The sequence below is a fragment of the Rhinatrema bivittatum genome, chromosome 1 (genome assembly GCF_901001135.1).
Source record: "Rhinatrema bivittatum chromosome 1, aRhiBiv1.1, whole genome shotgun sequence".
NCBI classification, from domain to species: Eukaryota; Metazoa; Chordata; class Amphibia; order Gymnophiona; family Rhinatrematidae; genus Rhinatrema; species Rhinatrema bivittatum.
The window spans coordinates 353,828,290-353,842,808 of NC_042615.1; the positions used below are offsets into that span (position 1 = coordinate 353,828,290).

The window sequence follows — 14,519 nt, forward strand, 5'->3', positions numbered from 1 at the left end:
CCTGCATAGCAGGTTTCTTTGTTCTCATCTATTTTTTTTTTTTTTTTAAAGGCTTTAATTTTGTCTCAATTCATTAATGCAAATTCATTAGCTTCAAGATCAGCAGTGTGATTGGTCCAAATCATCCAGTTCTGTTTTTCAGTCAGAGGTCCTCTCAAGTGAACCTTTTTTCCATTTGATTTTCGATAACCTCTTTGATAAGTCCATAGGCTCTGATAGGCAGATTTGTGTGGAAGAGCCATAAAGTAGAGACCTGCTAGTACCTAGTTGGATCTATTTTTCCAGTTTTTATCCCTGCACTCTGTTCAGAGAATAGTACCCTTTGTTCAGAAAGATGGTCAAGCATACCATGTGACTTTTAGAGACCCCATCTTGTCAGCACACACATAATTAGGCTTTACTGGGCTTTGCTCCCAGGAACCATCATTATCTTTCAGAAGAGTATGTCGTAACTTTCTCATCACCAAAATTGGAATAACTGGTCTGTAGCTTTCAGCCTTTTTTGTTACTGCTTTTAGGAATAGCAAAACATCTTTTGTTATATTCCGGAGACACTATCTTTTTCTGTTGCATATTTTTGACACAGGATGTGGCTCTTTTTTTTTTTTTTTTTTTTTCACTAAAATCTGCTCCCTGGAATTTTTTTGAAGTCTTGAATTTGGGTGAATTGAATCCTTAATATAGTAAAACAAACAAAATAGCTATAGGTACCAGTGCTTGCTGCTTTGTTCTGGAGAACTTGATAGCTTGCTCTTTAGTACATGGCATCTCCTTTCATCAGTAAAACTTTCTATGTAAGGTGTCTGAGGTGTGAATTTGACATTCTTAGTTTGTGCTACACATAACATAAATAATGGTAGTGTCTTAGTGGACAAGATATTTTGAATCATAGTTTCTAAAAACCCTGTGCAACAAAATTTTTCTCTAACAAAAACTAGCAGGCCGGTGTTAACTACTGCAGTGATAATTTCTGGGCCCTGTGGCCTATGCCCACTAAGAACAACTCTTCCAGTGGCTTCCCTATGATTTAAACTGTGTAGCCAGATCTGGTGGTGTGGTTATTACAGCTAAGTCAGCAACTGCATCTGTATACTTTTTCACTGGCTGCTGCCTTTTTTTTTTTTTTTGTTTAAGGGGTGGGATGGACGGTGACATCCCTTTCCAAACCCCCACACTTAGACTAAAGGCTAAATTCGTTGTTCTGCAAGAAGCTTCTTTAATAGATGTAGAACAAACCCAAAAAATTATTTGGGTTGATGTGTTTTTTTTAAATCCACTGGTTTAAAAAAAAATCAGGATTGTATTTCATAAGGATGTATTCGTGGTTATGCATATTTTTTTTTAGAGAAGGGGGGGAAGAGTTATCTCTGTAAGGTTATTTGGTGGTGAAACTCTTCTCATGTGTAACCTTTTCCAGAAAGGCATAAGTTAAGTCCTGTTGCAACCTTCTCAACCAGAAACTCGGTGTAATGTAAATAGCTACATTTTTGGTCATAGGCATTAATGTGAGTGGTATCTGTGATAAGCATTCTTTACAAAAAAAAAAATTTAAACAATGAGATCCTATAAAACTGTACAGAAGGCTGATTTGTTTAATCATGTCACCCATTTAACTACAGTGTAGTTATCAATTTTAAAAGAAATTTACCATTGCCCAGATGTGCTTGTTTCTACTTTATTTCCTTTTACTCAAATTTTATAAAAAAAAAAAATCAGATGAACTGTTAAAACTACTTTTTCTCACTTGTAGCTGTTCCAGTTGTGACTTCCCATATTGGCAGTGATTTTCAAACTTTGGGTTCCCTCACGTTCACAATATATCAACCTAGCAATCTTTCTGCTAATCTCCCACTGCATACATGAGATTCTGTAGAACCCTTGGATTCTGTAGAATCATGGTTGAAAAATGCACTTGGGCCTTAAGTGTAGGGCATCCTGGTGCAGTAGGAAAGTGAGCCATCCTGTTGGTGGAAAACACGCTGCTTGTTTTTGAGAATAGGACTTTAATAGCATGTTTAAAATTCTTATGTGATGAAACAAATGTGATAGCAGCTATAAATGAGAGGTTTTTTTTACACAGATACCATTAGTAAGGCTCAGTTTATCTTTTAGGGGCAAAAAGGTATAGATAGTCCCACAGGTTGTGGGTTTTTTTACCTTAATTTAAGTGGATGAATATGGCTACCACACTACAGTATTTTTTTCTGAGGAATTGGAATGTGCTGGTCTAACTTCTTAATTTTGAAATAGAACTTAAACAGAAATGTGTACATATATTGGACACACAGTAACAGATACAAAAAGAGCAAAAGTTATGTTAATACATCCTCTTTTTTTTTTTGTTTCTGAAATAGAACTTTAAACACATCGAACAGCATATGTAGCCAGAAATAAATTCTGAGAATCATTCTCCTTTAAGTGAAACCAAGCTTTGGCACACAGTGTCACTGAGAGCCAAGATGTAATTAATTTGAGGAATACATAAGCAATTGTCATGACTTTCCTTACCCACCATCTCTTCCTCCTTCCTAGCAGGCTGGTGCATGTCAGAGCCTGACTTACTAAGACTTTATCATTCTGTATCAGAGAGAAAAGTTTATGAACTGGGACTAGAACCTTTCTATAGTCATGAAATCACATTTAAATTGGCCAGGATGTTCTCGTCCATATACTTAAATATAGAAATAGAATGAAAAGCTCTAGATTGTGCTCTCCATAATAGATATGGGGAATTGGGTCTAATTGATGTAAATGTTTTGTGTGTTAACTGGGTTTTGACACTATTACCATGTACTAAAAGGCTTATCTGTTAGTGTTCTAATACAAAGCTTTATTTCAGGAAAATGTTCATTGGAGGCCTCAGCTGGGACACCACGAAGAAAGATTTGAAGGATTACTTCTCCAAATTTGGTGAAGTTGTGGACTGCACCCTGAAGCTGGATCCTATCACAGGACGATCGAGGGGGTTTGGCTTTGTCCTATTCAAAGAAGCAGAAGGTGTAGACAAGGTATAGCGCAGTGTGGGGCTGTTTGTTCCTGACTGTTTTAGATTATTCTGTTGCCCTAGTGCCAGCTTTGAGCATGTTGGGCATTGCTGTCAAAGCTCAAGAGAATATTTTTAACATACTAGTGGCCTGGCATTCACCAATCGCAGTTTGGCATAGTTCTTTTGAAGACCCCCCCATACTAGACTAGCACACTTGAGGATCCTGCATTGTGCTTTGACTTGAGTTTGGCAAAGCAATCATAGGAAATAATCATAACCCTGTACCAGAAATTAAGTGTGGCACACTTCATGAGCTATGTACCTGACTGGGTTTTATTGCTTTTCAGGTCATGGAGCAGAAAGAACATAAACTGAATGGCAAAGTGATTGATCCTAAGAGAGCCAAGGCTATGAAAACAAAAGAACCTATTAAAAAGATTTTTGTTGGAGGGTTGTCTCCAGATACGCCTGAAGAGAAAATAAGGGAATATTTTGGAGGCTTTGGGGAGGTATGTAACCGAATACACACTCTGATCTTTTTCCATGATGTCTTTAATAGTTTCACAAGTCACTTTTTTTTCCCAAGTAACAGGTTTATTTTCTAGAATTCTTTTTCTTTTTTGATTTAAGTGTTTAAGCCTGCAGTTTATATAACAGCTAGGTTGCCGCTCCTCCCAAGGTTGTGCTCTAGGGCAGTGATTCTCAACCTTTTTTCTGTCGGGACACACCTGACAGATGGTTCTCACATGCGTGACACACTGACCCAAGATCGTCACGGGGCTAGATGTAAAAGTACAGTTTGCATCCACGGGAACCCCCCTGACCCATAATAATGGATGTAAAGCAGAATTATGACATTCCCCATACAACTCACCCTACAAAAAAGATGTTCTGGTGTCATCTCAGTAACAGCAACACAAACTCCATCTAATAGGCTCAATAGCCCTACTTATGAAAAGATAGCAGTTTACCACCAATGCATGTCCTCTTGAGAAAACACAAATAAGACCTGGTAAAATGCTTACATGCTAGTAAAATATCTCATCTCGGTAACACACAGAACCGACCTAACATACTCCCAGGATCTGTAGTAATGCACATATACTAATCCGCACACAGTTACACCTATATTATGGAATACACTCAAAAAGTAGCAACCCTATCTATGAAAAGGCAACACTACAAATATTAAATCAGGCCCTAAAAACCAATACAACTCTTATTAGGAAAACAGAAATGGCAAGCAGCTATAGATCCCCACACAGAAATAATTGTAAAACTATACTAATAAGCAGAATAAATGTTTCAAAACAGCTATGAACAGAATAACATCAAACAATTAAACTCATAAAAACTATTAAATTCTCCAAACACCAATAAAATATTTCAAAAAAAGCAGACACATCACATAATATTAAATTAAAATGGCAGTCGATCAAGAAAAATAAACTTAAAAAGCCACCTTTACTTACCCCCTCCAGCAGCTCTCCTACTCCTCTTCCATGCAGGCCGTAGCACATAGCAGAAGCAGCAGTAGAGGCTAAGCTCTATACTCATGGTCCTCTTCCTTAGTGCCCATGTCTCTCTCACACACCATACCATTCATGCCCCCATGACCAGTTTCTGTCTCTCACACACCAATCATCTCCCAAACAGTCTTTGACACACACACACCAGTCACCTTCCTGAACAGTTTCTCTCATGCCATAACACACACAGGCTTTCCACTCCCATGCTCTACTTACGTATGGGCTTCTCACTCTCATAATCACTGTCTCACCCACACTCACCAGTCTCTCCCTCCCATGCTTGTTCTCTCCACATGCACAGGCTTCTCATGCCCATAATCACTTCTTTCTCTCACACACACACACACACCAGTCACCTGATCCTTCTCATGCATACACACACAGGCTTCCCACTCCCATGCTCACTCTTCACAGGCACAGGTTTCTCATTCCCATAATCACTTTCTTTCTCACACATACACCAGTCACCTGATCTCTCATGCATATATACACACACACACAGGCTTCCCACTTCCATGTTCTGTCTTACGTATACAGGCTTCTCCCTCCCATGCTGTCTCTCACATGCACAGGCTTCTCATTCCCATAATCACTTTCTGTTACACACACAAGTCTCATTTCCATGCTCGCTCTCCACTGCCCAGGCTTCTCATTCCCTGAATCACATTCTTTCTCTCACACACAGTCACCTTACCAACCAGTCTCTCTCACTCTCATGCATGCACACACACAGGCTTCCCACTCCCATGCTCTCTCACATAATCAGGTTTCTCACTCCATGCTTTCTTTCACACACACCCCCACAACACCAGGCTTCTTACTCCCATGCTTTCTCACTTACCCAGATTTCTCACTTCCATGCTTTTTCTCTCTTTCACATCCCTGTCTCACACTCTCACATACACATCAGTCATCTCCTTGAGCAGTCACTTTCATTGTCTCTCACATATACACATACATCAACTCTCTGACCAGTTTCTCTCAATCACACACAGGCTGGCTGGCTGCTTCTCTCTTTCTCACTCACTTCCTCCTCCTCCAGCCCCTGCAAGCCAAGAAAGTAGAATCCCATCGGCCGCGGGAGGCTCATGCTGCTGTCTCCTTTCTCGATTACCGGCTGCTTCAATTGCTCGAGGGCCGATGCTACTGCCACCGCTGCTACTTTATCACTCGGCACGGCTTTCTCCTGCCCGCGCACCGCGTATCATTTCCTGTTCCGGGTCATGGGGGCGCGGGAAGAAAAGGCCAGCCACGGGTGCCACTGCTTCTTTTTAGCACTGCTGCTGTTCCCACCGGGCTTGAACGTGCTGATAGACCGGCGGCAACGGCAGCAGGGAAGAAAGAGCAGCGAGAGAGACCTGGAGCACACGACACACCGGTTGAGAAGCGCTGCTCTGGGGTCTGAGATCAAAGCAGAAATTCACACTACAGTAATAGTTCCTTACTCAAATCCACAACACAGCTTTTATTCATTGTGCAGAGTTGAGGATGGTTCAATAAACTTTTTTTTCCAAAGTGTGTGAGGGAAAGGTTAATGTAACCCCCATCCCAATCTGTGTGAGCATAGCTTAAGCTTTTTAAACTGAACACATTTGAAATGTATGCTTCATCAGCCAAAGACAAGCGGAAGATTCTTAGTGAACCACAGGACATCATGTGAGTGGTAAAAGTGGTGGACCCACTTAGCAGTAGTGATCATAATGCATTTTAAATTTGACAATCACTGGAGGACAGATATTAATTACTGTGGGAGCATTTAACTTTAAATAGGGAGATTCTAATTAATTTGGCATTCTTTAAAAAAAAAACTAGTGGATGCCAAGGTTTGTTTGCATGAAATGTGGTCATATTTTTTAATGTATTTGCCTTATCCTGCCATATATATTAGGCCAGACAAGTGAATTATGCCTCCTGTCAGCAGGCAGTGACAACTACAAGTTTTTTCTATAAGTGTAATTATATGGGCTAGTGTCTGCCCCATGTGTCATCAGTGTCTGGCTTTGGTGGCAGCTCACTTATGGCATCCCCAATCTGCATATATTTCCTTATCTAGACGACTGGCTGGTTGAAAGACCATCTCGAGTGGGAGCTGAAGAATATTATGTGAATTGACCATCTGGGTGTTACAAGGCTTTTATTGGCTGCCTCAAGTCTCTCCTCAATTGGAGCTCTCCTTGATGTAACTCTGGCAAAAGCCTTTCTTTTGCAACAAAGGGTCACCACTTTCGCTTCAGTGGAAGAGATCCAAATGAGTTAACTGACATCAGCATGGCACATGTTGAGACTGGGCTTCATGACATCAGTGGTGCATGTAACTACCATGGCACGTCTTTACATGAGAAGAGCCCAATGGATCTTGAGGTCTCAGTGGCTACAGGCCACTCAAATATCTTGGACAGCATCCAGATCACTCAATTGCTCAGGGACTCTGTCCTGGTGGCAGGACAATTGCAATCTGGTCAGAGGAATCCTCTTCCAAATCTGATTCAAATTGTCCTCATGCAAATGTATCCGCTCTTGAGTTGGGGAGCTCATGTAAATGGACTCTGCTCCCAGAGCTTGTGGTCTACCCAGGAAAAGTTACATCGGATAAACTCTGGAGTTTCAGGCAATTTGGTACTCTAAGGGTTTTGAGTGGTTGTCCAGTTATCCTTGTCCAGATGGGTAGCCAAGTGGCAATGTTGTATCATCTAGCAAGGAGGTATAGGCTTGTACTTTTGTGTCAAGAGACTGCCTGGCCCGGTGATTGATTGGCACAGCTGGAGTAGAGAACATGCTAGGGGACAGACATGGTCCTTGCAAAGATGGGTGGTCCCTGAACAAGTGGATTTTTTGCATCTTCTTGGAAGGTCCCAATTTTCATTCCAGACCAGGCGCATGGCAAAGCCTCAGCTGTGTTGGCCCTGTATTGGAGCAAGGGTTTTCTGTGCACATATCTTCTGATACTGCTAGTTGTGAATGCTACTCTGAAGCCAAAAGGACAAGGGAACTATAATATTCATAGCCTTCTTTTGGCCCAGACAGGTCTGGTTCCCAGTCCTGTGGGAGATGTCTTGGGGTTTTTCCCAGATCTCATCACTTAGGATCAAGGCATGTTGTGCCATCCCAACCTTGAGTCTCTCACTGCTTGGATATTGAGTTTGATTCTGCAATCCCTTGAGTTGTCAAGTCTTTAGCTTCAAGAAACAGTTCCACTAGGAAGTCCTATGGCTTTAAGTGGAAGAGGTTTGCTGTGTGGAATGAACAAAGGGCCCTAGATCCTTTCTTCCTCTCGATTGCCTTCTACAATTGTCTGAATCTGGTGTCAAGACCAACTTGGTGAGGGTCTACCTTAGTGTGTTTGGTGTATACCATTACCATGTAGAAGGTAAAGTCTTTCTCTGTACTTCATGTGGGGGTCTACTTCATTTGAAGTCTCCCATTAGACCTGTTGTCCTGGGACCTGAAAATGGCTTTATCCCATCGAATGAAAGCTCCCATTGAGCTACTGCACTCTGGTGACTTCAAGTACCTGACCTGGAAGGGGGAAAAGGGGAATTAGATTCAGACAGCAAGCAACAAAAACATTAGATTTTACGATCTGGGAAAACAAGCATGGGGGTGACTTGCTAGTGTGGCAGCTACTACTCTTAACCAACATGCCTGATACTTTGGATGCAACTCTAATATTGCTCTCTGCTTCAATGGCAAGAGGTAACAGGGAATTGGACTCAGCAACCAACAGGGTCCTGACTTTGACAGTTTGGAAAACTAAGGTATGGCGCAGCAGATGCTACCATAAGCTTGCTGGGCAGACTAGATGGACAGTTTGGTCCTTTTCTGCTGTCATTTTCTGTGTTTCTATGTTGTATTTTTGGTGGCGGTCACTTTGGCATGCAGGGTTAGTGAGCTTCAGGTTTTTCCATCAATAAGTAGTGCTGAATTAGACCTGTGGATAATGGGTGGCATTGAATGGAGCTCTTGCCAATCTAGAGTCTTGAGCTCTACTGAGCATGTGCAGGAGTTCTCGCACAAGCATTACATGAGTCTCCTTGGTCTGTTTTCATTCACATGAATGGTTTTCTTTTTCCTGAGTGTTATCGATTCACTAATTTTTAGCAACCCACAACAGCACTTTGCATCGGTGAGAGTGCCTATTAAGGCAAACACTATAACTCTTCAGTTCACTCAGTGTAGTCAGCCCCAGTGCCTTCAGAAACAAAGCAAATATGCAACATCGAAGAAAACCACAACTATAGATGCATGGCACTGTCTACGCATGCTAGTCACAGAGCGTCAAAGTCTCAAGTTACCTGATGCATTGACTAAGTGTTCCCATATTGCATCTGGTCACTTGACATGCATTACATTCAAAGTAAGTTACATCACACGATGCATTAACTTTGACGCTTGATGCACCAGACACAAGGAATATCGATACAATCAACTTGAAACATCTGGTTAAAGTCCTCTTGTCGATGCTGTCGAAGCCTAGTACAGCGAGCAAATTGGTGTCAAACTACAAAAAAGGATGCACCAAAGTTTCCAACCCCTAGAATGTTAGTACACCCTTAGGAGCATGCCACTTTAAACAAACCACATACTGGTTCCACACACAAAACGACTTTGCATCCATGGGTGCAAGTGGTAACAGAATAGAATACACGTGCACATCGAAGTCTGCTCAAATGATGCACCAAATCTTTCACAATTATAACCATGGCCTACAGCTTTTTGAAAGTCCAAGAAAGGAGATCACTTCCCAGTCCTAATATAATTGGAGGAACCTTGAACACCATTGCCACTCCTGCCAAAACCACTCTTGGCCTACCACCTCCATCTCTTGATGGCAATAGAGGAGGTTCTGCCAGAGGAAACTTAGTGCGATGGGAGAGGTAAAAAGACAGGATGGTGTCCCAAAACCCAAATGAGGACAACTTCAAGAAGGTGGTGGTCAGTATCAGAAGGAGCAGATAGGTCAGTTAGGATAAGGACCACATAAATGTGTTTGATTTTAACCATAAACAGGTCATTGCAGACTTTGGCAAGGGTTGTTTATGTGGAATATAGAGGGCAAAAACCAGACTGGAGTGGATCAAGAATTGGCTTCAAATGAAAGTCAAAACAGCACGTTCAAATAGTTTGGAAGGAAAAGGGAGGAGAGAGTTGGGATGATAGTTGACAAGGCAGGTAGGGTCCAGTGAGTGGTGTGATCACAGCATGTTTGAAGGCAACAGAAGCAGTGGAAAGTGATTGTGACACATGGAAGGAATAATTGCAGTGGAAATAAAGCTGCGGAACTGGGTGAGAATGGGCTCAAAGGAACAAATGAGTTTGGCGGAAAGGTGAAGAGGGCATTTCCCTCCACTGATCTCAGAAGAGGAGAGTAGTGAAACCGATGGGACGGGTACAGGAAAAGTTGGGGGAGAGGTGATCTGGTTGAGAATTCAAGACTAATTTTGTGAATTTGTCATGGAAGTACTCGGCCATAATCTGTACAGAAAGAGAAGGGTGGGTAGGGAAAGGAAGTTTGAGGAGGGAATTGACAGATGGAGAGAGCTGGATGCAAGCAAGCTTGTTAGATGGACATATCTTCCTTGGCAAGTGCAATAGTAGACTGTAAGGAGGTTGGTATGAATTTGAAATGTATGAAGTCTGTATGGGCATGGGAGTTTAGCCAGATGTTTTACAGAACAGGAACACAAAAATCTGGAAGTCAGCTAAGGCTGGGTTTGGTGTTCCTTACAGAATGGGTAAGGGGAGGAGCAAGTGCCTCTAAAGTGTTCTGTAAGAAGAAACTGCTTCAACTAACTCAATGTAGTGGAAGAAAGATGAAACAGTAGTGGAGAGGGATACACAAGGGTTGATGGCCTGGAGATTCCTGAAGGTGTTTGTCTGGATGAGGCTGGGGGAGTGTGTGGTTTAGTATGAAAGTTATTAGATTATGGTCTGAAAGAGGAAGAAGTGAAGTCTTGAGAAACAGTTGAAGGAAAGGACTAGGTCGAGGCAGTGGCCTTGCTTGAGAGTGGGCAGTAGAGCAGAATTGGAGATCAAATGGGAGGCTAAAAAGTTTTGAGGTAATGAGTCAGATCAAAAACATGAAGGTTAAAGTTGCCAAGAATAAGGGAAGAGGATAAAGGAAGAAAGTCAAGAATCAGTGAGAGGAGGGGGATTTAGCAGGGGGGTTAAGAGGACAACTACCCAGAGAGGTAGTGGGGTGAATAGGCAGATGGAGTGATCCTCAAAGGAAGAAAGTGGGATTGAAGTGGAACAGAAGGAAGCCTACAGGAGGGGGAGAGAGCAGCAGTCCAACACCACTACAGAGGCTTACTGTGCAAAGTATATTGGAGAAAAGATAACTTTCATGACAGAGCAGCAACTGAAGCAGGGGAAAGCCAGGCAAGGCGATATGAGAGATCATGAAATATAAGCAAACTTCTTGGCAATAGAGTGGGAATGGAACCTTTCCCTTGAAGAAAGGGTAAACAGATTTGGGCTCTTCAGCTTGGAAAAGAGACAGGGGGGGGGGGGGGGGGGGGAGGATCTGAAAAGCTTAAAATCATGATTGGGAGTGGAACAGGTTAATAGGGAATAGACATAATTTGAAAGGGTAAACAAGGGTCTGCTACATGAAACTAACAAGTAGCAGTTTTAAAATCATACAAGTGTTTTTCATGCCCAATCAAGCTGTGGAATCTGTTGCCAGAGGCCATGGTCAAGGTGATTAGCATAGCTGTGTTAAAAGATTTGGGCAAATTGCTGGAGAAAAAAAAATCCATAAACATTAGACAGACAGACTTGGTAAAGCCATAGTTTGTCCCTGGGAGTAAGCAACAAAAAATAGATCTACTTTTGGGGATTATTCTGCATACTTGTGACCCAAACTCTCCAGTTAGACAGGGATGCTGGACTAGAAGGACCTTATTCTAATCCAGCATGTTATGTACATACCTCTTGTTGGAGACAGATATCTTGAGGCTTAGCCAGCGATACAGAGGGAGACAGTGGGTCACAGAATGAAGAGCCCATTTTAAATTTGGTTATTTTTTATGGTATAGAAAACAAAAACCTGAAGGCAGCTTTTCCGGACTCTCTTTAAAATTTGACATCTGGATGACATGTTTTGTATAACTTTTTTTTTTTTTGTGAATTTTTACCTTTCCCTAGGTGGAATCGATAGAGCTGCCAATGGACAACAAGACCAACAAGAGGCGCGGATTCTGCTTCATTACTTTCAAAGAAGAGGAGCCAGTGAAAAAAATTATGGAAAAGAAGTATCACAACGTTGGACTTAGCAAAGTATGTTCTCACAGAACCTAAGCAAGGAAACAAAGATTTTGGAAGTATATAAGATGTTGTCTTCATTGTAATGAGAAGACTAGCTGCTAATTTAGATATCTGGTTTGTATAGGGAAAATTGAACATTTTATTGCTTAATTAGTTGTGTAAACGGAGACAAGACAGACTTGGCCCCAGTTCAGCATTATTGAAAAGCAGGATTTAAGGTCACAAGTCTTGGAAGCTCTCCCTACAACTTTACATTTGTTTTGGCACAGTGTGGCACTGTTGCTGTACATCACAGTAGCGCCAAAGCTGAAATGGTACTGGGTGGTGTATCATGCTAAAGTTAATGTATCTAGATTTGAGGGTTCCCCCCCCCCCCCTCCCCGGTTTCTCTTTCTGATTGCTGTTGCAGCACCTTCTCATTTGCTAACATGGTGGTTTGATTCTTGTAGCCACTAACTGCAGAAATGTGCAGAACAATATTGCAAATGGTATGGTAAACAGCAGCATGGGCTGTGAGGTCATAGGCCATATCCCATCTCAAACACAAGGAGCACGTATGGCACAGTGTAAGAAAGGAGGTGATTGGGTTGTGCAGGCATTGTACCACAGGCTTGCCTATAGTCCCACCTCTAAGTGGTGGGGGAAAAAACTGATATCTGTACTTGGATTGTGAACAAATGTTAGCTTGGTGTGTGCTTATCCCCGAATTGTAGATAAAACTACTGAATTGGGTCAGATTGCCACATATTTCAGCCCAATTATGGACCTGATTTACTAAGGCTTTTCTCGCATTCTATGCCTATGGGGAAAAAAGCTTAGTGAATGAAAGGTTAGCCACCCCTGACTTAGGGCCTCATTTATTAAGAGCCAAGAAACTAGAATGCACAGTACCAGAGAGCCTCACATTTTAAAGAAACCGCAGAGGGTAAGGGGGGAGCCCAGCACCCTTGAGAAGCAGGGGAGCTGTTTCCAATGAGGACTCCCCCCATCCCCTCAACGTCACCAGTAAATGCCCCAGCAGTGTCTTTCCCTCTCAATTCCCTCACCCTTTTCTGACCACTCTCCATCTTCCCTCTTTCCATCAGTCTTAATCAACCCTCCCCCCCCTGTTCTGTCAGTTTCATAATGCCCCCATCTCTCAATCCTTCTACATTTACCAACCAGTCAGTCCTCCCACCAGTCTCTTGCTTTCAGTTCCCCCATCTTGAGCCCACCAATCTCTCATACTCTTCCTCCCACCCTCTTTCTACTCTGTACCCACTGTCTCAATCCTTTCCCCAAGAAAATATCCTTCATGTCACACACAAATAATGATGGAGGCTCAGTGGCTGTAACAGTACTTTCACCCCACTCCTTGTTCTTCTTTGCAACCCTTATCCCCCCCATCCTCTCTCAAGCATCATTATTCCCCAATCCCCACTCTTTCCCCTGCCCCTACTTTCCCATTGTCTTCCGACACACATTCTCCTCCCCTACCCTCTACCCAGCAGCAGTATGTCCAGGGTCCCCTCTTTCTTGTCCTGCCTGTATCGCTATCTCTCCTCCACCCCTCACCACACTCTGTTCCTGACCCCAATACTCTTTCGTTCTCCTCAGTACCCTCTCTGGTTCTCTAATTCACAATCCACTATCACCTCTTCTGGCTTTCACACACTCTTCCCAATCACCTGTGTGTCAAATCCTTCCCCCTCTTCCAGTAACCATTTCCAGGTGTCTGACCTCTCCACTCCCATCACACCTGAAATTCATTCTTTCCTCCACCCCCCACCCCCCTTTTGCCCTCTCTGGATCTCTCCCTCTTCACCATCTCTGGTTCTCAGTCAACCTTACTCCCCATCCTCTTCTCCCCCCCCCCCCCCCCCCAATATACTCCTATCACCTGGCTGTCCTTCTTTCACAACCCCATTTCTTGCTTATTGCTCTCTCCTGCCCCATCACCACATCTGAGCACATGCTTCCCCTCTGCCTTTCTTGCATCCCTCTACTGCCTTCCCTCAGTTTTTCTAACCCCATCTACTGTCATCCTTAGCTCTATTGTCCCCTTCATTCCCCCCATGTTATTTCACACACAACCCCTGCTCCCACATGCTAGCCCCCTCTGTCCTCATTCCCTTACACCTGCTGAACGTGGATCTAGGGGTGCCAGGAAGCCCAATTTCCTTCATTTCAGGAAGTTGGAAAGGAAATGACATTAACCACCTCACAGCATTCAATGTCGAGTGGAGCTGGACCAGGGAGTTAACCAAGCAGAGAAGAAACAGTTATGTTATCCATGTTCTAGCCCCTCCCTTCCTGTCCTCTGCAGTGGTGCTCAGTTGCCATGAGACAAGAGCCACATGCAGCTCCCGAACTACAGATAGGGCAGGTGTGGCCAAAGCATGCCATAGAAATGACAGCAGAAAAGGACCAAATAGTCCATCCAGTCTGGCCAGCATGCTTATGGTAATATGCTGTGCCGTGCAGATTACCCCCATGCTTATCAATTTCCCATACTGTAAAGGTTAGGGCCCTTGGTTGCTGTTTGAATTCAATTCCCTGTTATGTCCAAGTTTTGAAAGCCTTTGCTTAAAGCTTGGTACAGAAACAGAACAGTTGTCTGCTGTTCCATTTTTTGCATTCACTAGTTCCTAGTACAAAACCATCTTCTGGTGCTATTTTTTTTTTTTATATTCAATCTTGCAGTGTGAAATAAAGGTTGCTATGTCTAAGGAACAGTATCAGCAGCAGCAGTGGGGAAC

At 42.9% G+C, this 14,519-nt stretch overlaps 1 protein-coding gene across 5 annotated transcripts in view; it reads left to right on the forward strand.

Annotated features, from left to right (window-relative positions):
* Window positions 1–14,519, forward strand: part of HNRNPD (heterogeneous nuclear ribonucleoprotein D) — a 41,495-nt gene that overhangs the window by 23,947 nt on the left and 3,029 nt on the right. For all 5 annotated transcript variants that reach the window (XR_003856467.1, XM_029600115.1, XM_029600087.1 and 2 more), the window contains 4 exons: window positions 2,840–3,008; window positions 3,334–3,495; window positions 11,662–11,793; window positions 14,464–14,519. The exon at window positions 14,464–14,519 is cut by the window's right edge and continues 56 nt beyond it. Coding sequence is in view for 4 of the 5 variants with exons in the window: in XM_029600087.1 (XP_029455947.1) it covers window positions 2,840–3,008; window positions 3,334–3,495; window positions 11,662–11,793; window positions 14,464–14,519 (519 nt within the window). In the remaining variant the exon portion in view is untranslated. The remainder of the gene's footprint in view (window positions 1–2,839; window positions 3,009–3,333; window positions 3,496–11,661; window positions 11,794–14,463) is intronic.